At 43.1% G+C, this 25,910-nt stretch overlaps 1 protein-coding gene across 1 annotated transcript; it reads left to right on the top strand.

Moving 5' to 3' along the window:
• The first annotated feature begins 1,530 nt into the window (after window positions 1-1,530).
• On the top strand, window positions 1,531-25,772 carry LOC110166454 (choline O-acetyltransferase-like). The gene is made up of 14 exons (XM_055149931.1): window positions 1,531-1,578; window positions 8,077-8,265; window positions 12,251-12,369; window positions 15,085-15,138; window positions 16,634-16,808; window positions 16,883-17,060; window positions 17,685-17,857; window positions 18,064-18,164; window positions 19,462-19,590; window positions 20,239-20,361; window positions 21,573-21,714; window positions 23,434-23,496; window positions 23,881-24,018; window positions 25,530-25,772. Exons 1-14 carry the CDS (start codon window positions 1,531-1,533, stop codon window positions 25,770-25,772), a joined length of 1,875 nt encoding a protein of 624 aa, XP_055005906.1.
• Window positions 25,773-25,910: the final 138 nt, after the last annotated feature.

Raw genomic sequence — 25,910 nt, 5'->3', positions numbered from 1 at the left:
CCAGTTGATAAAATTGAATTTCTCCTTTGCATAGTAGCAGTAGTAGTAGTAGTAGTAGTAGTAGTAGTAGTAGTAGTAGTAGTAATTGAACAGCTGTAATACACATATACAATATTCTGTATGAGGTATAGATTTTAGTTTTGACATTTAATCAATATTATTTTAGTTAATCGGACTTGCATAAGAAAATACAGTTTAAATCTCGTTTGTATCTCAGTCAAATCAAAACGACAACAAATAAATTCCCTTTGCGGTACTAGAGTATAATTTAATCTATTCACAAATCAATATTTAAGCTGCACGGGGCGTTATAATTCACTGTCGCCGCCTTTTACTGTGTTGCATTTATTATGAAAAGTGCTTTCAATCTTCAGCACGACGCCATTTTGTGGTTTCAAAGTCACAACCTTCAAAACCATTTGCTTTTTATTAGTTTTTTTTTTTGGACCGCAGTATCTTTTCTCAAACAAAATTAGAAAAAATAAGAGACAATTTTATGTTTTTATTCGGTTACAGCAAATCTAAAGCGTCCCATGATTTAAAAAAGTGTCGAAAACGTAATTTTATAGCAAATCTAAAGCTTTCCATGATTTAAAAAAGTGTCAAAAACAAAACTCTATTAAAACCAAATTAAATATTAGTTTTGTTTAGTAAATTACCCAAACTTTAATTGACAATCTAATTAAAATAAAAGCATGACCAGTGACTAAAAGCCCGTGCGTAATTTGCGTCCCACGTCTCCAATGATGCCCCTTCCGTTTCCACACGCGCGTTAATGTTATTACTTTTACGCACGCAGAGGAGGGGGGCATCTTGTCTTACGGTGCGTGACGAGGGGAGGAGTTCGTAGCCTCCGGGGTGGGGAGAGAAAAAAATTCACGGAGGTAGACAAAACGTGCACCTTTTTTTTTTTTTTTTTTTTTTTTTTTTTTTGGTGACGGGTCTATGGCGCATGAGTTGGAGCGAGTGGTTGGAGAGGCTGGTTTGGTTTTACGCACGGGGATAACGGAGCTACGATGTGATCCAAGGACGGAACGGTGGACTCCCACACGCGACAAACCGAAGCAGAAACGGTAAGAATACTTTTACTTTTTACAGCATGGATAATTTTGTTGAATAAAATGAAAATTCTTTAATAATTTACGCGTTTACGGGTTTAAAAATCTGCGTTAAAATCTCGGTTTTGGATTTACGGTGATATCAAATTGCACTTTTACCAACTTATTTCAATTAAACAACGTAAATGTAAATTAAAACCAACAAAAAGCGTGTCACAAAATTTAAAAAATAAAATAAAATAATCTACTTTTAAGACTTAGAAACGAAAATCGATCGCAAGGACACGAGCTACAGTTGGGAGCGTATACGCGTACCAACACACTCGCAAATTAACTGAATATTAAGTCACATTTTAAGCTTTGTATAAATCTAATAATTATTTAAATGTGTGTGTTTTATCAGGTAGAAGAGGCGTCCTAAAAAAAAAAAAACGTATTTTTGTTTTCTACGGCGCGTTCAAGAACATTCAAGATGCCAATTTTGACGAAGGAAACGAGCATGGACAAACAGGTACGAATTATTTTCTTTTTTTATTTGTTTGTTTTTTTTAATATAATTGTTTTGATAGTTTTAAATCGTTAGAAATCACTTTGTACGTGCTTCGGTTCGAGTTACGGGACATTCAGGACCACGGACAGAGACACGTGCAGTTCTTCTGATCGCCGCTAGAGGCAAAGCACCTTGAATGAAATTGCAAAACCGTCTGGACAGAGAGAAGAGACAGACATCTTTTACGGTCTATTTTTAGCTCGATAAGAATTCATTTAGACAGTTATGCACACAGCTGTCTAAAAAAAAAAACGTGATTAAAGGGCGCATGTTACGTTATTTTCTGATGTGTCGTATGTTCTAATGTCGTTTCGTCGTCACAAACCGACCTGGAGTTGTTTTTTGTTTCATTTGTACATGTTTAACACACAAAACCTGCACATTTATGCTGAGTTCTTCTCTCAAATTGAAAACAAAAAACACTCTTTTCCACCTTGTGATGTCATGTGGTGATACAGGAAGTGCTCCGTTGTGTTTTTAAACTCCACACACCTTCACTAAAATCATTTGGTTAATAATTCCAGTCCCGGAAATGCTGGCCTCTACTGAACTAAAGGTGAAAAAGTAGATGTTAACTTGAAAACTACCGCTTCATGACATCACAAGGTGGAACAAAGCATTAAAGTGTCACTCAAACATGTGTGAATGAAACAAAACACAAGTCCAGGTCTGTTTTTGAGGAGGGAACAACATTAGAACATGACTTAAAGCTCACAAGAGTCAATTTTATATTTTAATACATGGTTCCACTAAGCCTCTTCCAGAAAAGTTACACAGTGCACCTTTAATTAATTAATACATTTTTACATTTATTTTATGGCAGTTTTTCTTGTATTAAGAAGAAACACATTAAGAAGATGCAGATATGATACAAACCTCAATAGACTGACAATTCAATATGATATATTTCAAACTGATTCAAGACAGTTCAATAAAAAATAAAGTCTAAATCAGGGGTGTCAAACTCATTTTGGTCCGGGGGTCCGTATCCAACCTACTTTGATCCCAAAGGGGCCGGATCAGAAAACTCATGTCATATAAACCCCAAAAATAACAATAAGTTCAAATATTTGTGCAGAGAAACACAAATCTATTACAGAAATCTGTTTTAATTAATGAACTCTTTCTTTTACAAAATATTATAATATCATGAACAACCTGAAACTTTAAGAAAAATGCAATTTCAACACAATATTTTAACATGAACTTGTATGCAAATAGGAATAAGTCAATTTTTCTTGGAAAATCCTGCACTTGGCTCCACTTTTCTCATGTTGGACATTTTTCTGATGAGGGTGTCACGGTCAACAGTCAAAACGATCGTCCTTTAAGAGCGTTTGGAAAGAGACAAGTCTTCATTTGTGCTGCTCTGGTGGGAGGGGCCACGTACAGAGACGCTGGAGACACTGCTACGCTAAGCAACGCAGAAAATTACCAATATTTTAATAGAAAATATAATTAAAATATTTTAGTAGAAAATCAGCCGAGGGCCAGATTAAAGGTCTTGGAGGGCCGGATCTGGCCCCCGGGCCTTATGTTTGACACCTGTGGTCTAAATCATGTGACACTAAAAGTCTTTGTTAAACCACTTCTTGTGTAAGTTCATATGAAACACAAACATTTTAAATCATCAAAACAGTGAAAATGTCAAATGTGTCGCATAAACGAGTTTACTTCCTCTGAACAAACAACAAAACTGTAAAAATACATTAAAAAAATACTATATATTGATATATCAAAACAGCAGCCCATGATATCGATACTGTGTCATCACATTAAATGATACGATATATCGATATTTTGATATTTTTGCACACCTCTAGTGATATAAATACGTAAATAAACACACATGAAACGAAACACAAGTCCAGGTCTGTTTTTGCTGATTAGAACACGACTTAAAGCTGAACCAGGACTAAACCAGGTCCAGGACCAGACCGGAACCAGACCAGGACTGAGACCAGGACTTAGACTGGGACCAGACCAGGACTGAGACCGGGACTGAGACCAGGATTGAGACCGGGACTGAGACCGGGACCAGACCGGGACCTGACCGGGACCATAACGAGACCAGACCAAGACTGAGACTAAAATTTATACCAGGACCAGACCAGGACCAGACCATAATTGAGACCGGGACTGAGACCAGGACTAGACCAGGAGTGAAACCAGGACTGAGACCAGGACTAGACCAGGACTGAAACCAGGACTGAGACCAGGACTAGACCAGGACTGAAACCAGGACTGAGACTAGGACCAAACCAGGACTGAAAACGGTTTAGTCCTTGTTTAGTAGTGGTTTAGTCCTGGTTTAGTCCTGGTATTAGTTTTGGTCTAGTCCTGGTTTCAGTCCTGGTCTCAATTACAGTCTGGTCCTGGTCTGGTCCCAGACTCAATCCTGGTCTGGTCCTGGTCTAAGTCCTGGTCTCACTCCGGCATCGCAGTTTAAGTCACAGAAATGAGAAATGGTCATTATCCGTTTTTTTCCATTTTTCATTTAAACACAAAATCGAAAACTAAAAGAAGCGAATCATTGTCTGTTTTTTCATTTTGTTTTTGGAGACAAATAATAAAGAAAACAGCTTTTTTTTTTTTTTTCTTACTTTTGGTTTTATTTTGAAAAACAAATGAAAGAATGACACACAGATTCTGAACCCTTTAACTGTTGCTATAATCTATCACAAGAACTACAAAAATGGCCGACGCTTTTATACATTTTGCTTTGGACTCGAGGTCGTACTGTAAAATCACGTCAATAAATCGATCAGTGCACTCGAATCTAATCACCCAGAAGCATTTTAATCAGTGAAGCGGCGCCACACGTCACTCTGTGGGCAGCAGCTGGACCAGGCCTGGACTCTGCAGCGTCAGCGAGGAGAGACAGTGGTTAGAGACCCTGACTCACAACCAGAGGGTCCCTGGTTGGAGACCCGGATGGTTTAAAGGTCCTGGATTAGACAAAATGGATTCTTGTGAACGTTAAGTCGTGTTATAATGTTGTTACGTCCTCAAAAACAGACCTGGACTGTGTTTGGTTTAGACCTGGTTTAGACCTGGTTTAGACCTGGTTTAGACCTGGTTTAGACCTGGTTTTAAATCTGGTTTAGTTCTGGTTAAATCCTGTTTTAGTCTTGGTTTAGTCCAGGTTTAGACCCGCTTAAGACCTGGTTTAGTCCTGGTTTTAGTCCTGGTTTAAACCTGGTTTTGTCCTGGTTTTAAACCTGGTTTAGACCTGATTTAGTCCTGGTTTAGTCCTGGTTTTAGTCATGGTTTAGACCTGGTTTAGTCCTGGTTTTAGACCTGGTTTTAGACCTGGTTTAGTGGTTTAGACCTGGTTTAGTCCTGGTTTTAGACCTGGTTTTAGACCTGGTTTAGTCCTGGTTTAGACCTGGTTTAGACCTTGTTTTAAATCTGGATTAGTTCTGGTTAAATCCTGTTTTAGACCTGGTTTAGACCTGGTTTAGTCCTGGTTTTAGACCTGTTTTAGTCCTGGTTTAGACCTGGTTTAGTCCTGGTTTTAGTCCTGGTTTTAGACCTGGTTTAGTCCTGGTCTAGACCTGGTTTAGACCTTGTTTTAAATCTGGATTAGTTCTGGTTAAATCCTATTTTAGTTCTGGTTTAGACCTGGTTTAGTCCTGGTTTAGTCCTGTTTTAGTCCCAGTTTAGGCTGGGTTTTAGACCTGGTTTAGTCCTGGTTTAGTCCAGGTTTTTGTCCTGGTTTAGACCTTGTTTTAGTCCTTTTTTAGTCCTGGTTTAGTCATGGTTTAGACCCAGTTTAGTCTGGTTTTTTAGACCCGGTTTAGTCCTGGTTTTAGACCTGGTTTAGTCCTGGTTTAGACCTGGTTTAGTCCTGGTTTAGACCTGGTTTAGTCCTGGTTTAGACCTGGTTTAGTCCTGGTTTAGACCTGGTTTAGTCCTGGTTAAATCCTGTTTTAGTGCTGATTTTAGTCCTGGTCTTGTGGTCCTGTCATATAAAAAACCTTTAAACGTTTCAGAGGAGAAAGGCTAACCACTCTGCCACAGTAACACGGGGACGACACTCGGTCTCTCTGTCTCTTCTTTAGTTCCATGTTTAATTCCTCGTGTAAATAATTTGGTTTCTTTGGCGTGAACATTGTAAATTGGCCTCCAGACATTTTGTGGCGTTTCACACGGAGCTTAATTAACGACGGTTTCCTAATTAAAGCTCCGTTTGGTCCTGTTTTCTTCAAAGCTTTTGTGATGAATTATTAAGTTCAGATCTAATTATAAACAGTGTACGTGGCTGGAGACGGTATAGACGGCCTCACTAATGCAGCGCGGGAAAAAACCAACATCTGACATCAAATCTGAAAACGAAAAGACACAAACCAGTCGCAACGGACGATTTATTTAGAGACACAATCACTACGGAAAGTTTGGTGTCGATCTGAGAGAAGTCGGAAACACAAACCTGCACCAAATAATCTGTGTGTCATTCGTTTATTCGTTTTTCAAAATAAAACCAGAAATAAGAAAATGAAAAAAACAACGATTTTCTTCATTATTTGTCTCTAAAACCAAAATCAAATCAAAAAACAGATAATGATTCGTTTTTTCAGTTTTTGATTTTGTGTTTAAATGAAAAATGGAAAAAACGGATAACTGCCGAACCAGGACTAAACCAGGACTTAACCAGGACTAAACCAGGACTAAAACAGGACTAAACCAGGACTGAACCAGGACTAAACTAGGACTAAAACAGGACTAAACCAGGACTAAACCAGGACTAAAACAGGACTGAACCAGGACTGAACCAGGACTAAAACAGGACTAAACCAGGACTGAACCAGGACTAACCAGGACTAAAACAGGACTAAACCAGGACTAAAACAGGACTAAACCAGGACTAAAACAGGACTAAAACCAGGACTAACCGGGACTGAACGGGACTGAAACCAGGACTAAACCAGGACTAAAACGGGACTGAACCAGGACTAACCAAGACTAAACCAGGACTAAACCAGGACTAAACCAGGACTAAACCAGGACTAAACCAAGACTAAACCAGGACTAAACCAGGACTAAACCAAGACTAAACCAGGACTAAACCAGGACTAAACAGGACTAAACAGGACTAAACCAGGACTAAACCAGGACTAAACCAAGACTAAACCAGACTAAACCAAGACTAAACCAGACTAAAACCAGGACTAAACCAGGACTAAACCAGACTAAACCAGGACTAAACCAGGACTAAACCAGGACTAAAGACTGAACCAGGATTAAAACAGGATTGAACCAGGACTAAATCAGGAGTGAACCATTTTCAGTCCAAGTCTGGTCCCAGTCAGTCCCAGTCTCAGTCCTGGTCCTGTTCCCAGTCTCAGTCCCGGTCTCAGTCCTGGTCCTGGTCCCAGTCTGATCCCGGTCTCAATCGTGGTCTGGTCCTGGTCTGGTCCTGGTCTCAGCCCCCGTCTCAGTCCTGGGCTCAGTTCTGGTCTGGTCCCGGTCCCAGTCTGGTCCCTGACTCAGTCCTGGTCTGGTCCCGGTCTGGTCCTGGTCTCAGTCCTGACTCTGGTCCCGGCCTCAGTCCCGGTCTCAGTCCTGGTCCTGGTCCCAGTCCCAGTCCCTGTCTGGTCCCGGTCCCAGTCTGGTCCCTGACTCAGTCCTGGTCTGGTCCCGGTCTGGTCCTGGTCTCAGTCCTGACTCTGGTCCCGGCCTCAGTCCCGGTCTCAGTCCTGGTCTGGTCCCGGTCCCAGTCTGGTCCCTGACTCAGTCCTGGTCTGGTCCTAGTCTGGTTCCAGTCTTGTCGCGGACCTGTTTTAGTCCTGGTTCAGTTCTGGTTCAGGCATCGCAGTCACTGAAATCACGTAAACGGGAAACTTTTTTTTTCCATTATTGATTTAAAAACAAAATCGAAAACTGAAAAAACAAATCATCATCTGTTTTTTCATTTTGGTTTTGGAGACAAATAATGAAGAAAATTGTTGTTTTTTCATTTTATTATTGTTGGTTTTATTTTGGAAAAGGAATGAACGAATGACACATGGATGAATCACTGGACGACGTCACTGACCTAAAATGAAAACTGGTTTGTTAAGAACCAAAATCGCACAAACGAAACTTTTTGCAGCTCAAACGATCGAGTTTTTGTGCAGGTTTGTGTTTGACGGGGCCAAGGTCTCAAATGCCTTTAATAAAAGTTTGATTTTTGTTTTGTTTTGCTGTTGTGACGTTTTGATGAATCAGCTTCAAATCGTTTACTTTTTCCAGACGGAGATGTTACTGTTTGGTCCGGAATGTTCCACAGTATGACATTAAACTAATTTAATCCTGCATTTGTTGATTTCTAAGTCATTTTAAAACAGAAAAACAAAAAATAAAATACAACAAAAGTTTAATGCCTTACTGTGGAACTTTCCGGGCACAGTAAACACATCTCCACGGTGACGGACTTTGTGTTTATTTTTCTTCTTCTTGTGTTTTGTTTGTGTTTCGTGTCAGGACCTGCCCAAGATCCCGGTCCCTCCTCTGGATCAGACCCTGGACACGTATTTAAAATGTGTCCAACATCTCGTCCCCGAAGAGCAGTTCAGGAAAACCAAAGCCGCAGTGGACAAGTTCGGCGCCCCCGGTGGAGTGGGGGAGCAACTGCAGAAGAAACTACAGGAGAGGAGAGAAAAGACGGAAAACTGGGTAAGAAAATAAAAGTTTCATTATTTTTGGAAAGTAAATGTTCTGTAAATATTCTGTCATCTGCCACGTTTACATCAGAGATTTAACTCCGAATTACTGAGGGATTTTTCACATGCACAGAATAAAATAATTTAATTCCGAATCAAAATTTATTCTGCTTTAAAAAGACCATGTAAACACCTGGACTGAGACCAGGACTAAGACCAGGACCAGGACCGAGACCGTGACTGAGACCGAGGCCAAACCGGGAACAGGACGAGGACTAAGACCCGGACCAGACCGTGATTGAGGCCGTGATTGAGACCGGGACTGAGACTGGGACCAGACTGGGACTGAGACCAGGACCGGACCAAGACCAGAGTGGGACTGAGACCGGGACCAGGTCAACACAGAGACCGTGACCAGACTAGGACTGAGACCGGGACCAGACTAGGACCAGGACTGAGACCATGACTGAGACCGGGACTGAGACCGGGACCAGACCAGGACCAGGACTGAGACCATGACTGAGACCGGGATTGAGACGGGACCAGACCAGGACTGAGACTAGGACCAGACCAGGACTAAGACCTGGACCAGGACCGAGACCATGACTGAGACTGTGACTGAGACCGAGGCCAAACCGGGAACAGGACTAGGACTAAGACCGGGACCAGACCGTGATTGAGACCGGGACTGAGACTGGGAGTGAGACCAGGACCGGACCAAGACCAGAGTGGGACTGAGACCGGGACCAGACCAGGACCAGGACTGAGACCAGGACCAGACCATGATTGAGACCGGGACTGTGACCAGGACCGAACTGGGACTAGACCGGGACTGAGACCATGACCAGATGGGGACTGAGACCAGGACTGGACCGGGACTGAGACCGGGACCAGGCCAAGACTGAAAGTGGGATTGAGACCGGGACCGGACCGGGATCAAGACCAGGACTCGCACTGAGATCAGGACTGAGAGACCGAGACCAGACCGTGATGGAGACTAGGACCAGACCAGGACCAGACCAGGACTGAGATCGTGACTGAGACTGGGACTGAGGCTGGGACCAAGCCAACACAGAGACCACGACCAGACCAGGACCGGGACTGAGACCAGGACTGGACAAGGACTGAGACTGGGATCAGGCCAAGACTGAGATTGTGACCGAGACCAAGACTGAGACAGCGACCAGACCAGGACTGAGACCGGTTTAGTCCTGGTTCAGTCCGACGTCGCAGTTTAAGTCACGGAAACAGGAAACAATCGTTATCCATTTTTTCCATTTTTCATTTAAACACAAAATTGAAAACTAAAAAAAAAAAAAAAAATCTTTATCTGTTTTTTCATTTTGGTTTTGGAGACAAATAATGAAGAAAATAGTTTTTGCATTTTCTTATTTTTGATTTTACTTTGAAAAACGATGAACGAATGATACACGGATTAACCAAAACAGAACTAAAACTGATAGAAAACATGAGTCTGGGAGGGCATCTGACACAAAACAAAATCAATATTAATACTTCAAAGTTTTTAAATCTCTTTGCTCAAAAACAGAACAACAACATGAACTTTTATCGTCCAAACTTTGATTCATTTCTCAGTTTGTTGACGTTGTTTTGATGGAGATTTATGATTGCGTCTGGAGCTCGGTCCCGGTCCGAGGTGAGTCCGGGTCTGATCCATCACTGCCCACGTCCCCTTCACCCAGACGGGCTTCTGCTCAGTCCACTGCCCCCATGGAGCCGCCCACGTCTGGGGGTTTTACAAACAACACCGGGTCTACAGAGACGTCCAGCCCACATAATCAGACAGAGACGACGTGAGGGAGCAGGGACACATGTGGATATATTTATTTATTTATATATTTATTGATTTATTTAGGGTTTTAGTCTGAATAGAAATACACAAATATATACATTGTTTTTGTTGTTGTCGTTGTACTGAAAGAGAAGTTTTAAGTCAGAGCAAAACCAGGAGATGCAAAAAAAAAAACTAAAAGAAGGTTTAAAGGTTGTATAGAGGATTTTTTAAGGGAAGAGAAATACAGCGACAGTTCTTTTTCAAATGTTGTGCATGCGTGACACCACCTTCCTCCTCCACAGCTCTTTCAGTAGAAACATCTCTTCCCGCCTCTTTACTCTAGAAATCACGTTTTTTTTTTTACAGCCAGTGCGCGTTCAGAATTACTGTTGACGCGTCAGTTTTTAGTCCCTTCGTCCGCTTCATTCGCGCCATCGCTGGAAGGAATCTCCAAGAATCACCTCGGTTTGTCTTTGCTCCTTTTCCCCTTCTTCTCTTCGTCTTTCAGCGACCTCAAAAACCGACTTTCTTTTGCGGCGAACTGCTCGTGGATTCTCGTCCGCCATCGCAACAAACTTTGTGCGAAATGTGAGGAAGCGACTGTTTTGAAAAAGCCTCTAAGAACCGCTGCATAAACCACGTGATCCCCGCATCCCGATGAGTCAGTTACACTAGAAATGTAGGGAGTTTGATTGACAACCTAACAGCCAATAGATAAAGAGGCAGTCTCGTTTTCTATTGGCTGATGTTTATCTGGCCTCAACACGTCCAGAGTTGATAAATTTTCATTCTTTTTTTTTTTTGGTCATAATAATTACAAAGCTGCTGCGTCTCTGTAATGGTATTTTAAACTTTCATTGACAATTTGAAACAAAAAAAAAATCCTCCATACAACCTTTAAGAACAGAGCAAAAAAAAAAAAAAAAAAGGTTTAAGAACAGAAGCAAAACCAGAAGAATATTTATGTCAAAACAAAAAAAATGAATAAAAGCAAAACCAGGAGAAGCTAAATTAGAAAACCAGTGTGTGACCCACGCGATTAACCCATCACACCCCCTAAAAAGCCTCAAAAGCTCAATTTTGAGGGACTCAAATTTTGTTTAAAAAAATAGTCCAGACGCCCCCGTCCCATACGGACCTGGACAGGTTCAGCCCCATGTTCCCAATGTTCCTCCAGTTGTCAAAGGTGGACATGTTCCCCGTTAAAACCGCGGGTCGTCCTCATCTCAACTTATCACCATGAACTTATAAAACAGCAGCGTGTAGAACAGGGGTGTCCAAACTTTTTTCATCAAGGGCCACATATCTAAACACAGATGAAGCAGAGGGTCGATCGAGGGCCGTAGACTGATGATGAATACAGTGAATAATTGAAAAATGTGCATGTTTAACACGTTAGAATGATCCATCAATCTTTATTTATGCTAAGATCTTTAAAACCAAACACTAAACATTAAATATTCGCTTTATCATGGTAGATTTTCAAAAAACTTGCAGTAAAAAATTATTTTTTAATTGAAGGAAGGTCATTTGAGCCAATTCACCTGGAAGTCTGAGGGCCAAGAAAAATTTGTCTGAGGGCCGCATTTGGCCCCCGGGCCATAGTTTGGACATGCACTGGTGTAGAACTTTGTACAAACTCACCACATCAGCCCAGAGAAGAAACCCTGAGTTCAGGAAACAGCAGCAGCAACAGAGAAAAAGACACAGGAGCCTCACCGCCGCCCCTCAGGACGGGGCTGGGTCTGGTCCTGGGTCTGGTCCTGGGTCTGGTCCTGGGTCTGGTCCTGGGTCTTGGTCCCGTCCAGAGGTTCATGTCCTGGTTCCAGACGGGGGTGAGCAAGACCAGTGCACCAGTGGACTGGGTCTGAGCGGTTCTGTGCCGTCATCTGTGCACTGGTTCCTTGTGGGGAAAGTGAAAGTGTGGTGGACTCTACTTCCTTCACCTCGGACACGTCCTCCAGCTCCTCTGGGGGGAGCCCAAGACGTGTCCAGACCAGCCCAGAGACAAAGTCCCTCCAGTGGGTCCTGGGTCTTCCCCGGGGCCTCCTCCCGGTGGAACATGAACACCTCCAGAGGGATGTGCCCAGGAGACATCAGAACAGACACCCGGGCCTCAGCTGCTCCTCTCACTGTGGAGGAGCAGCGGCTCTACTCCGAGCTCCTCCCGTGTCGTTAAAGTTGAAGTGTGTGTGTTTGTCAGGTGTATGATTACTGGCTGGAGGACATGTACCTGAACAACCGTCTGGCTCTGCCCGTGAACTCCAGCCCCGCCATGGTCTTCCCCAAACAGAACTTCAGGGACCACAGGGACGCGCTCAGGTAAATGTTCCACAGACGCACTTTAATTTACACACAGACTTTTACATGAACATATAAACATAAACTCTACAACCTGTCAAACTTTTATTTATGTTTTTAAACAGAAGGAAAGATGTTATGTTGTTATGTGCAAATTATTCTTAAATGTGATTTTATCAGAACTAAACCAGGACTAAACCAGGTCTAAACCAGGACTAAACCAGGACTAAACCAGGACTAAACCAGGACTAAACCAGGACTAAACCAGGACTAAACCAGGACTAAACCAGGTCTAAACCAGGACTAAACCAGGACTAAACCAGGACTAAACCAGGACTAAACCAGAACTGAACAGGTCTAAACCAGGACTAAACCAGGACTAAACCAGGACTAAACCAGACTAAACCAGGACTAAACCAGGACTAAACCAGGACTAAACCAGGACTAAACCAGGACTAAACCAGGTCTAAACCAGGACTAAACCAGGACTCCAAGGACTAAACCAGGACTAAAGACTAAACCAGGTACTAAAAACCAGGACTAAAACCAGGACTAAACCAGGGACTAAACTAAACCAGACTAAACCAGGACTAAACCAGGACTAAAACCAGGACTAAACCAGGTCTAAACCAGGACTAAACCAGGACTAAACCAGGTCTAAACCAGGACTAAACCAGGACTAAACCAGGTCTAAACCAGGACTAAACCAGGTAAACCAGGACTAAACCAGGACTAAACCAGGTCTAAACCAGGACTAAACCAGGTAAACAGGACTAAACCAGGACTAAACCAGGACTAAACCAGGACTAAACCAGGACTAAACCAGGACTAAACCAGGACTAAACCAGGACTAAACCAGGACTAAACCAGGACTAAATCAGGACTAAACCAGGACTAAAGCAGGTCTAAACCAGGTCTAAACCAGGACTAAATCAGGACTAAACAGGACTAAAGCAGGTCTAAACTAGGACTAAACCAGGACTAAAGCAAGACTAAACCAGGACTAAACCAGGTCTAAACCAGGACTAAACCAGGAATAAATCAGGACTAAACCAGGACTAAAGCAGGTCTAAACCAGGTCTAAACCAGGACTAAACCAGGACTAAATCAGGACTAAACAGGACTAAAGCAAGACTAAACCAGGTCTAAACCAGGACTAAACCAGGACTAAATCAGGACTAAACCAGGACTAAACCAGGTCAAAACCAGGACTAAACCAGGACTAAACCAGGACAAAAACAGATCTACAGAGATATGATCCATAAACCAGGACTACAGATCTCCAAATTCCACCTGAGACCTGACCTGCTTCAGCTCAGTTTGAACCACAATCGTCCAATCAAATCCTCCCTGACGCCCTCCCCCTGCCCCTGTCAGATGGTCCCTGGTTAGTCCTGGTGAGTCCCGGTTTAGTCCTGGTTGAGTTCTCGGTCTTCCCCCGCTCCTCCTCCTCCTCCTCCTGGTTTTATCGATCGGATTTTGAAGCGAGTGACCTGAAGACAAATGAGCCTCGGCGGTTTGACAGGAGCGCCCACCCAATTACACACGAGTCTATGGGCCGACAGGACAGGGACAGAACGGGGTCATGCTCTACGATAAAGCCGCACTGTGTAACTTTTCTGATTGAGGGTTTGCATTTATGTTGTTATGTGTAAATTTTGTTATTCTTAAATTTGATCATAGCAGGACTAAAGCAGGACTAAACCAGGTTAAATAAGACTAAACCAGGTCTAAATCAGAACTAAACCAGGTCTAAATCAAGACTAAACCAGGACTAAATCAGGACTAAACCAAGACTAAACCAGGTCTAAATCAGGACTAAACCAAGACTAAACCAGGTCTAAATCAGGACTAAACCAGGTCTAAATCAGGACTAAACCGGACTAAACAGGACTAAACAGGACTAAACCAGGACTAAACCAGGACTAAACCAGGTCTAAATAGACTAAACCAAGACTAAACCAGGTCTAAATCAGGACTAAACCAGGTCTAAATCAGGACTAAACCAGGTCTAAATCAAGACTAAACCAGGTCTAAACCAAGACTAAACCAGGTCTAAATCAGGACTAAACCAGGTCTAAATCAGGACTAAACCAAGACTAAACCAGGACTAACTAGGATTAAAGCAGGTTTAAACCAAGACTAAACCAGGACTGAACCAGGTCTAAACTAGGACTAAAGCAGGACTAAACCATGAGTAAACTGGGACTAAACCAGGTCTAAAGCAGGACTAAACCAAGACTAAACCAAGACTAAACCAGGACTAAACAAGGATAAAACCAGGACTAAACCAGGACTAACTAGGATTAAACCAGGATGAAACCAGGACTAAAACAGGTCTAAATCAGGACTAAACCAAGACTAAACCAGGACTAAACCAGGACTAAACAAGAATAAAACCAGGACTAACTAGAATTAAACTAGGACTAAACCAGGTCTAAACCAGGACTAAACCAGAACTGAACCAGGACTGAACCAGAAATAAACCAGGTCTAAACGAGGACTAAACCAGGACTAAAGCAGGACTAAACCAGGACTAAACCAGGACTGACCCTGAATCTCATACACACACCGTCTGCCTGTCTCCATGGAGATTATATTGCTTTGCATGTAATGTCCCACAGTATGGCATTAAACATCTATATCTATATTTTTGTGTTTTATTGGTCAAAAATATTTTCTTATTCTTACTGTGAGTCTGTAAACACTGACCTGTAGTTTCTGTGTTTTTTTCAGGTTTGCGACTCGGATCATCAGAGGAGTCCTGGACTACAAGGCTCGAATCGACGCGTGAGTGTGATTATACATGTCAGACATTATATTTGATAAATGGATTATTAGTAGATCCTGGTTTAGTCCGTGGATTTCAGAACGATACAACATGACGACCGTGGACAACTTCTCACTTAGACTTAGACTTAGACAAACTTTATTGATCCACAAGGGAAATTATTTGGACACAGTAGCTCAATTAACAATTAAAAAAAATTATAATAAAAAAACTGTAATGATATAAAGTGCTTAAAATCTGTTGTTTCTTCTAACACAAAGGGGCAAAGGATCATGGTACATGTAGTTTCCTTTGTTTTTTTTTGTTTTGTTTTTTTATTTTAATATGTCTGGTACTGCCGTGCTCCTGGTCCAAATTTGGTCTAAATCTGTTCCAAACCTAATTAAAACCTGGTCTACACCCTGGTCTTACTCTAAACTTTATCTAAACCCTGGTCTAATTCTGGCCCATGGTCTTGTCTCTGGTCTTGGGTCATTGTTACAGAGATGACCTGTCTGTAGATGAATCTCAGGTGTAGTTGGCTGGGATTACCAGGATCCTGGTCCAAACATGATCTAACTCTGGTCCAAACCTGGTATAAACCTGGTCTAAGCCTGATCAAAACCTGGTCTAAACCTGGTCTACACCTGGTCCAAACCTGATCAAAACCTGGTCTAACCTCTGGTCTAACTCTGGTCCCTGGCCTTGTCTCTGGTCTTGGGTCTTTGTTACAGAGTTGACCTGTCTGTAGACAAAGTAGCTCAGGGGTAATTGGCTTGGACCCGTATGATCCTGATCTGAACCTGGTCCAAACCTGGTCCCTGATCTAAACCTGCTCAAAACCTGGTCTAAATCTGATCTCTGGTGTTAGTTACAGAGATGGCCTCCCTGTGGATATAGCTTGGGGACAGTTGGTTGGTACACCCATGATCCTGGTCTAAACCTGGTCTAAACTTGGTCTAAACCTGGTTTAAAATTGGTCAAAACCTGATCAAAACCTGGTCTAAACCTGGTCTAACTCTGGTCCATGGCCTTGGGTTTTGGGTCATTGTTACAGAGATGACCTGCCTGTAGACATAGTAGCTCAGGGGTAGTTGGCTCGGACTCCCATGATCCTGGTCTAAACTTGGTCCAAATCTGGTCCCTGGTCCAAACCTGGTCTAAACCTGGTCTAAACCTGGTCCAAACCTGGTCTCTGGTCTATGGTGTTTGTTACAGAGATGACCTCCTGGTGGACATAGCTTGGGGACAGTTGGCTCAGACCCCTTTCCTGGTCTAAACCTGGTCCAAACCTGATCTAAACCTGGTCTAAACCTGGTCTAAACCTGGTCTAACCCTGATCTGGCTCTGGTCCCTGGTCTGGTCTCTGTTGTTTGTTACAGAGCTGACCTCCCAATGAACGTGACTTGGGGACAGTTGGCTGGGACCCCTATGATCCTAGTCCAAACCTGGTTTAGACTTGGTTCAAACCTGATCTAAACCTGGTCTAACCCTGGTCTCTGTTGTTTGTTACAGAGCTGACCTCCCGGTGGACGTGGCTGGGGGGCAGTTGCCTGGGACGCCCATGTGCATGCAGCAGTACAGACGTCTCTTCACGTCGTACCGATATCCGGTTCAGACCTCGGACTCGCTCTCGGTCAAAGTCGACTGCAAAGGACCCGAGCACATGATCGTCGCCTGCAAGAACCAGGTACCAAGAGTCCTGGACTTTCCTACGATTACGATTACGAAGACAATAAAACTTAACGTCTTTCTTCTCCCCAGTTCTTCGTGTTGGAGACTTTACTGAACGGTGAACTCATGACTGACGCCGAGATCTTTTCACAACTGGATAAAATCATGAAAATGGCAGAAAACCCGAGCGAAAGAGCGCCCCCTGTGGGTCTGCTGACGTCTGACGGACGCAACGAGTGGGCTCAGGCCAGAGAGGCGCTCGTCAAAGGTACGACCGTCTTTACAGAACCTGCTTAGACCTGGTTTAGTCCTGGTTCAGTTCTGGTTCAGTCCTGATCGCTCTCTATGTCAACCCAGTAAACCAGACCTCCTTAGTCCTGGTTCACTTCTGATTCTGTCCTGATCTCTCTCAGTCCCAGTAAACCGGACATTCTTAGACCTGGTCTAACCCTGGTCTTTCTCTCTCTCAGACCCAGTAAACTGGACCTCCTCAGACCTGCTTGAGTCCAACCTGTGCCTGGTTCAGTCCTGGTATACTCCTGGAAAACTCCTGGTCTAACTCTGGTCTTTCTCTCTCTCAGACCCAGTAAACTGGACCTCCTTAGACCTGGTTTAGTCTTGGTTCAGTTCTGGTTTAACCCCAGTCTGTCTCTCTCTCAGACCCAGTAAACTGAACTTCTTTAGACCTGATTAAGTCCAGCCTGGTCTGTCTGGTTCAGTCCTGGTTCAGTCCTGGTTCAGTCCTGGTTCAGTCCTGGTTCAGTCCTGGTTCAGTCCTGGTCTAGCCCCGGTCTCTCTCTCTCTCAGACCCAGTATACCGGACCTCCTTAGACCTGGTTCAGTCCTGGTTCAGTCCTGGTCTTACCCTGGTCTTTCTCTCTCTCTCTGTTAGACCCTGTAAACCGGACCTCGTTGGACCTGATTGAGTCGAGTCTGTGCCTGGTCTGTCTGGATGAGCCCTGTAGTCCTTTAGACCAGAGTGACTCGAGCAGAGCCGCCATGATGCTCCACGGGGGCGGAGTCGAGAAGAACGGCGCCAACCGCTGGTACGACAAGTCCATGCAGGTAAAAAAAAAAACTACAAAAAAAAAAAGACAACATGATCAAGTATTTGTGGTTTTGACGAGGAAACAATATCAAAAAAGTCAAATTTGCTTAGAGAAATCATTTAAAAATGTTATATAATATTAAATCCTGCTTCTGACCAAGTGTTCCTCTGTGTTTTTAAAGCTTCACTGTGTAACTTTCGTGTTTTTGTGTTTGTGTTTCAGTTCGTTGTGGGTTTGAACGGCGTGTGTGGAGTCGTTTGTGAACATTCTCCATTTGAAGGAATCGTCCTGGTCCAGTGCTCAGAGTTTCTCCTCAAATACATGTACGATATTTTTACTACTACTACAACTATTACTACTGCTACTGCTACTACTACTGCTACTACTACTACTACTACTACTGCTACTACTACTACTGCTACTACTACTACTACTGCTACTACTACTACTACTACTACTACTGCTACTACTACTACTACTACTGCGACTGCTAACTGCTACTACTGCTACTGCGACTGCTACTGCTACTGCGACTACTGCTACGACTGCTACTACTACTACTACTACTACTGCGACTGCTACTGCGACTACTGGTACTACTGCGACTGCAACTGCTACTGCGGCTGCGACTGCTACTGCGACTACTACTGCTACGACTGCTACTACTACTACTACTACTGTGACTGCTACTACTACTACTACTACTACTGCGACTGCGACTACTACTTCGACTGCTACTACTGCTACTCTGACTGCTACTGCGACTACTGCTACGACTGCTACTACTACTACTACTACTACTGCGACTGCTACTGCTACTACTGCTACTACTGCTACGACTGCTACTACTACTACTGTGACTGGTACTACTACTACTACTGCGACTGCTACTACTACTACTGTGACTACTACTGCGACTACTGCTACTACTGCTACTACTGCTACTGCTACTACTACTACTGCGACTGCTACTGCGACTACTGCTACTACTGTGACTGCTACTACTACTACTACTACTGTGACTGCTACTACTACTACTGCGACTGCGACTACTACTTCGACTGCTACTACTACTACTGCGACTGCTACTACTACTACTACTGTGACTGCTACTACTGCTACTACTGCTACTACTGCTACTACTACTACTACTACTACTACTGCTACTACTGCGACTACTACTGCTACTACTACTGCTACTACTGTGACTGCTACTACTACTACTACTACTGTGCTACTGCTACTGCGACTACTACTACTACTGTGACTGCTACTACTGCTACTACTGCTGACTACTACTACTACTGCGACTGCTTACTGCGTACTGCTACTGCGACTTACTGCTACTACTGCGACTACTGCTACTACTGCTACTGCTGACTGCGACTGCTACTGCTACTGGACTACCGTTACTTGGTACTACTACTGTGACTGCTACTACTACTACTACTACTTGTTCAGTCCTGTTTCAGTCCTGGTTCAGTCCTGGTTCAGTCCTGGTTTAGTTCCTGGTTTCAGTCCTGGTTCAGTCCTGGTTTCCTGGTTCAGTCAGTCCTGGTTCAGTCCTGGTTTAGTCCTGGTTCAGTTTTAGTCTAACCTTGTGCATTATTCCTTCTCCAGTATTGGAAGTCCGTCTAAGATGTCGACAGTGGTCAGTGGAAAAGCTCTTCCTGTTCCCAAACGTCTGATGTGGAAAATCTCTCCTCAAATCCAAGACTTCATCTCAGCGTCTGGCACCAGGCTCCACGGGTCTGTTTACTCCAAACACAAACCACGTTACACTTTTATTTAAAACCCTACGAAGTCTCACTTAAGTAAAAAATGAAAAAGTGACTAAAAACTGAATATTTTTGAGGTGGAAAATAATTTATTTTCTACATTATTACAATTATATGTTAATCAAACTATAAGTATTCTTAGTATTTGAATTCCGAGACACTTCTTCTGAAATAATCATATTTTCTATCACAATTTCTTTCTTTTTTTTCAGTAAAAACACTTAAAGGTGCATTATGTAAATTTTTGATTGGGGATCCATCACCTGCTTGTTTCTATGGAGATGTCATTGCTCTGTTTTGAATGTTCCACAGTATTTTAAACATTAAACAGCTCTACTTTACATTTATTCAATTACAGGTGGTCAAAAAATACCTAGAAAATCGAGTATTCTGACGCCTCTCCACAGATCTGACCTTGTAACTTGGTCTGGTTTAACGATTTAATGCCATATTGTGAAACACTGCAGACAAAGCAATAACATCTCCATGGAGAAAAGCGTTTGATGAACCCTCCACCAGAGAAGTTTCACGAAGCAGCTTTCAGAGATGCTTTTCTACTTTGTGTTCAGCTACAGAAATGGAAAATGGAAGACTTATAATAGAGCTTTTCTTTTTGCAGATTGGTGAGAAACCTGGACATGGACGTGTTTAAGTTCAGCGCTTACGGAAAAGAATTCATAAAAAAGCAGAAGATGAGTCCGGACGCTTTCATCCAAGTGGCCTTACAGCTCGCCTTCTACAAGTGAGAAACGAGACGATTATCAAGAACTGTTTCAAACTATGGAGCTGTTGTCCTGGTTTAGTTCTGTTCCTTGGTCTTCTTTAATCCTGCTTCAGTTTTAGACCTGGTTTAGTCCTGATTTAGTCCTGTTTTGTCCTCGCTGAGCTGAACACCAGGTCCCATTATGACGTGTGACATCAGAAATGTGCAGTTTTGACCAAACAGAGCGAGAGCTGCTAGAGCGGAGCTAGAATGGGCTCAGAGGCTAAGGCTTACAAAGATCACTTTTAGGCACTGTGACGATAAAAAAAAAAAAAGTCCATATTGCAGAAATACAAAAGAATCCCTTCAAAATCTGATTCATCAGCCGGTTTCACTTCATGGAAACCATTTGACCTCGCAGCATTAGGATTCGTTCACTCGACAGTAGGCGGGTACTTTTTTATTTAACCAATCACTGCTGTTTGGTCAGGACGTATGTAATGCTCCAAATCCTGTAGGAAGAAGGACAATAACATCTTTCCCTTTGATTAAAATCGCCAAACATTCTCTTTGTTCTGGCTTTAAATCCTCGATCTCGGGAATCCCTGCCAACACAGAATGTCTGTCTTCGTCTACGTCCATCTCGACGCTTTGTTTACTGTTGTGCTGTTCCACAAAAGAGACACAGACAGACGCGGCGAGTTTGATGTCATGGCTTCACAGCTCTTCACTGATTGGCCGGTGCGCGGTCTACAACTTCCAGGGTTCTTGCAAAACCATCTAGTGTATTCTGATTCCTGACCTAGTCGTTGGAGAGAAATTAAATTGAGCGGAGGCACTAGGTGGCACCAGCCTGACTAACAAAATCCGACCTTTATGGGAAAATTCTATTTGGGCTGGAGCTCCCACGAGCTGCAGTACTTGGAGCGGCCACTAATCGATCTTGCTTGTGGACAGAAGGGGAGTGTCTTGTCCAGTATTTATTATAGATCCATTGTATTACCACATGACATCAAAAGGTGGAACAGAGTGTTTTCTGTCTGAGAGAAGAGCTCAGTCTAAATCTGCAGTTTGGTTTGTGAGTTGAACATGTGTGAATGAAACAAAACACAACTCCAGGTCTGTTTGTGATGATGAAACTACATTAGAACATAGATCAGAAAATAGCGTAATATGGGTCCTTTAATGTTTTCTTTTTTTACTGTTATAATAAAAGCACATATCTTCTCCGTTCCTCTGTCCTCTTGTAGATGTAACCGCAGACTCGTGTCCACCTACGAGAGCGCATCGATCCGCCGTTTCAGAGAAGGACGAGTGGACAACATCAGATCGGCCACGAGACAGGCTCTGGCTTTTGTCCAGGCCATGACCCAGGACAAACCACCTGCCAGCGTGAGCATCCTCCTCCTCCTCTCCTCCCCCTCCTCTCCTCCTCCCTTTCCTCTTTCTCTTCCCTCTCTCTCCTTCTCCTCTGAGCTCAGGTTCAATCTAATTACACTCAGAACAGGTGCATTATTACAGTGGAGACTCAGGCTGGTGTGTGCGACTTTCATCCGAGTTGGAGTCATTTAGTCGTTTAGTACCTGATACCTTTTACTGTCTTAAAACACAGACTGTTTATAGAAATGGACGTCGCTCTCCGGGGTGGGTGGAGAGTCCCTGCCTCACGTGGAGGAGTTCAAGTATCTCGGGGTCTTGTTCTCGAGTGAGGGGAGGATGGAGTGTGAGATTGACAGGTGGATCGGTGCAGCGTCGGCAGTGATGCGGTCGCTGTATCGAACCGTTGTGGAGAAGAGGAAGGTGAACCGAAAGGCAAAGCTCTCGATTTACCGTCAGTCTATGTTCCTCCCCTCACCTATAGTCATGAGCTCTGGGTAATAGGGTGGGGGTAGGGTGGCTGGGTGCTCCCTTAGAGATAGAGTGAGGAGCTCAGTCACACGGGAGGAGCTCAGAGTAGAGCCGCTGCTCCTCCACGTCGAGAGGAGCCAGTTGAGGTGGATCTGTTCTGATGCCTATTGTGCACCTTCCCTGGGAGGTGTTCCGGGCACGTCACACCCAAAGAAGGCCCCGGGGAAGACCCAGGACACGCTGGAGGGACTATACCACACCATACCAACTTTATTTATGATTGAAACACTTTAAAAACTTTACAGTTGGCCAAAGTGCTGTACACAAACACAGAACAGACAATGACAATTGCAGTAGAAGAAAATACACAGTAGAAACACAATACAACTGCTAAAAACACAGTAAGGTAGTCAATCACAAGAAATGTTAAAAGCCTGTTAAAAAAGGTGCATTTTTAGGAGTGATTTAAAAACAGGTACGGACTCGGCCCGTCTAATCTCTAATGGCAACTGGTTCCACAGCCGCGGGGCAGCAACAGAAAACGTACGGTCCCCACGAAGCACTATGTCTCTGAGCTGGCCTGGGAACACCTTTGGGTCCCCACGGAGGAGCTGGGGGAAGTGTCCGGAGTGAAAGAAGTCTGGGAGTCCCTGCGTAGACTTCTGCCCTCGCGACCCGGCTGTGGATAAGTTGAAGAAAATGGATGGATGCCTAACTTACTACCAGGACGCTTCTGGCTCCATCTACTCTGGCTCCAACTGACTTTACCAAAAAAAAAAAAAAAAATCACATCTCCATGGACAGAAAAAACTAGCAGACCATCCACCTCAGAAGTTACATATTGCACCTTTAAAGTTAAATAGTCTTTTTATTGGGAAAAGTCCTGAAAATGTCCCCTATAACATGAAACTGAAACCAATGACTAGGAGTAGTTTGATTTACCTGTCCAGCCAGAACTACACACTTTGGAAAAACTCTACAAAAACGAGTGGATCTGGAGCTATGTCCTGTCTCCCTGATCAGAGGGCGTGACTGACAGGTGGATTAACCAATCAGAGAGAGGCAGAATCAACAATCAAAGCACCAAACTATAACTTATCTCAGGTGAAGGTGAAGACACGTGATACGAATGAGCAGCTGTGGTTTGATCGTCTCGAGTTTGGACAGAGGTTTTTCGTGCTCTATTGTTGAGCACCAGTTCCTTCTCAACAGCTTAACCATTGCCACTGGATTATTTTACAAATTTCTTTACTTATTTTTCAGGACGCAGAGAAGATGCAGAAGCTGAAGGAGGCCATACGAGTTCAGACCGACAACACTTTAGCGGTAAGAAACTGCTGTTCACGTCAAATCACAACATCACATTAAAATCTCTAAAGTTGAACCTGAGCTGGAGACCTGAAAGAGTCAGATGCAGATTTGTTGACCTGGTTTATTGTTCATATCTCTGTAATTCCTGGGCCTATCCACATGAAACAAAAACTGGCACAAAGTTCAGCCTCTTCTCTGACAGTTTAAATAAACAAAAGTTGAATTATTTTTGCCTAATAGCTTCAAGTGGTGCCATTTTGTGGAGCCGATCCCAAACAAACAATGAGAAGGTTCAACATTTGTGGCTCAGAAGTTTGGAGATTTCTTCCAAAGTGAAGCTCCCGTAGAGTTATATTTGAAACTAAACTCTAAAATCTTTCTTTCTTAACCCTTCTTCAGGCGATCACGGGAAATGGCATTGACAATCACCTCCTGGGGCTGCTGAGGATCTCCAGAGACCTGAAGATGGAGAAACCCGAGATGTTCTGTGATCAAACCTACGTCAGCAGCAACCAGTTCATCCTGTCCACCAGCCAGGTACACATTTATAAAGCGGGACTGTGTGTTTAATGTGTGTTTGTGTTGGTTTATTTCCTTATAATTCTTTATTGTCTCCCGTGGAAGAAATTTGTCTTGGGACTGGGGATCACAGCTTTATCACAAACACAGGACAACACAACAAAAGCACCACACAAACATCCATGATCGAACATAAATGAATAAGAGACCAAGTATGACCACGAGCAATACACCAACAGGAACTTTAAGTCACTCTTTACAGGGAAACCCTTCACAGTCTTGTATTCTATTCATAATTGCACATTCCCTAAGCCGATGAGCAGTTTTGATTACACATTTTTTACCTATGTGCAGTTTTGATTGCACATTGCTTTGACCTATGTGCAGTTTTGATTGCACTTTTTTTTTACCTATATGTAGTTTTGATTGCACATTCCCTCAACCTATTGCACATTCTCCTGACCTATGTGCAGTTTTGATTGCACATTCCCACAACACATGTGCAGTTGTGATTGCACATTCCCACAACATATGTGCAGTTTTGATTGCACATTCTCCAGACCTATGTGCAGTTTTAATTGCACATTCCCTCGACATATGTGGAGTTTTGATTGCACATTCCCTTGACATATGTGCAGTTTTGATTGCGCATTCCCTCGACATATTTATAGTTTTGATTGCACACTTCCCTGACCCATGTGTAGTTTTGATTGCACATTCCCTCGACATATGTGCAGGCTTGATTGCACATTTTTTTGACCTATGCACAGTTTTGATTGCACATTCCCCTGATCTATGTGCATTTTTGATTGCACATTCCCTTGATCTATGTGCATTTTTGATTGCACATTCCCTCAACATATGTGCAGTTTTGATTGCACTTTCCCTCAACATATGTGCAGTTTTGATTGCACATTCCCTTGACATATATGCAGGTTTGATTGCACATTCCCTTGATCTATGTGCATTTTTGATTGCACTTGTTTTTTTTTTTTTTTTTTTACCTATGTACAGTTTTGATTGCACATTCCCTCGACCTATGCGCAGTTTTGATTTTACACAGATGTGCAATAGTAGAAGTTATTACTTTACTGAAAATGTGCAACTGTATGGCATTAAACATATCTTTTTGTTTGCTTGTTTTTTTGTTTTGTTTTGTTTCCACTTCCACTTAGTTTTGTGGTGTCATCTGCTTGTTTCCATGGAGATACTGTCTGTGTGATATGTGTTTAATGCCATACTGTTGGAATATCCCATGCACAATCACAATACACACACATTAATTATTATGAAATTAAGTTTAATATAAATATTGCAGTTAAAATTCCTCATATGAACAACTTAACTGGATTTAAATATTGTCAGAGCAGAAGTTCGTCTCACATCTTCAGGAAGCCGCTGCAGATTTTAGCATCATAAACCTGAAACGCCGAGTCCCCCCCTGAGTCCTCATTAAACCTTTTATTCAGTTTCCACTTGCACAAACGTCACCTTAAACACGAGCTTGATTTCCCGTCTCCTTCTCCCAGGTGCCCACCACGGTCGAGATGTTCTGCTGCTACGGTCCGGTGGTTCCAAACGGCTACGGAGCCTGTTACAATCCTCAGGCCGACCACATCGTCTTCTGCGTGTCCAGCTTCAGGCAGAGCACCGACACCTCCTCCGCCGAATTCTCCAAAGCCCTGCAGGAGGCGCTCTCTCAAATCAGGGACCTGTGCGTGCGAGCCCACAAACCCGACCCCAGCCCCGCCCACAAGGGAAGTAAGCCATAAACGCTCAGACATTTTAGGTTTAGGTTATAGCCAAAATATTATGACCACTTTATTTTATTTATTTTATGTATTATTTTATTTATTTATTTATTTTTATTTTATTATTTTTATTTATTATTATTTATTTATTTATTTATT

This window comes from Boleophthalmus pectinirostris, unplaced genomic scaffold (assembly GCF_026225935.1).
Source record: "Boleophthalmus pectinirostris isolate CB_2022bp ecotype Guang Dong unplaced genomic scaffold, ASM2622593v1 HiC_scaffold_14, whole genome shotgun sequence".
NCBI classification, from domain to species: Eukaryota; Metazoa; Chordata; class Actinopteri; order Gobiiformes; family Gobiidae; genus Boleophthalmus; species Boleophthalmus pectinirostris.
The sequence above is the reverse complement of the archived record's forward strand: the minus strand, read 5'-3'. Positions and strand labels throughout refer to the sequence as shown.

What these genes read in the sequence shown, in the direction of transcription:
- LOC110166454 (XM_055149931.1), top strand. Translation starts at nt 1,531, where the DNA reads ATGCCAATTTTGACGAAGGAAACGAGCATGGACAAACAGGTACGAATT. An exon ending in GGTACGACAAGTCCATGCAG is followed by an intron (nt 17,858 to 18,063) that starts GTAAAAAAAAAA and finishes TTTGTGTTTCAG; the next exon opens with TTCGTTGTGGGTTTGAACGG. An exon ending in TCATCCTGTCCACCAGCCAG is followed by an intron (nt 24,019 to 25,529) that starts GTACACATTTAT and finishes TCCTTCTCCCAG; the next exon opens with GTGCCCACCACGGTCGAGAT.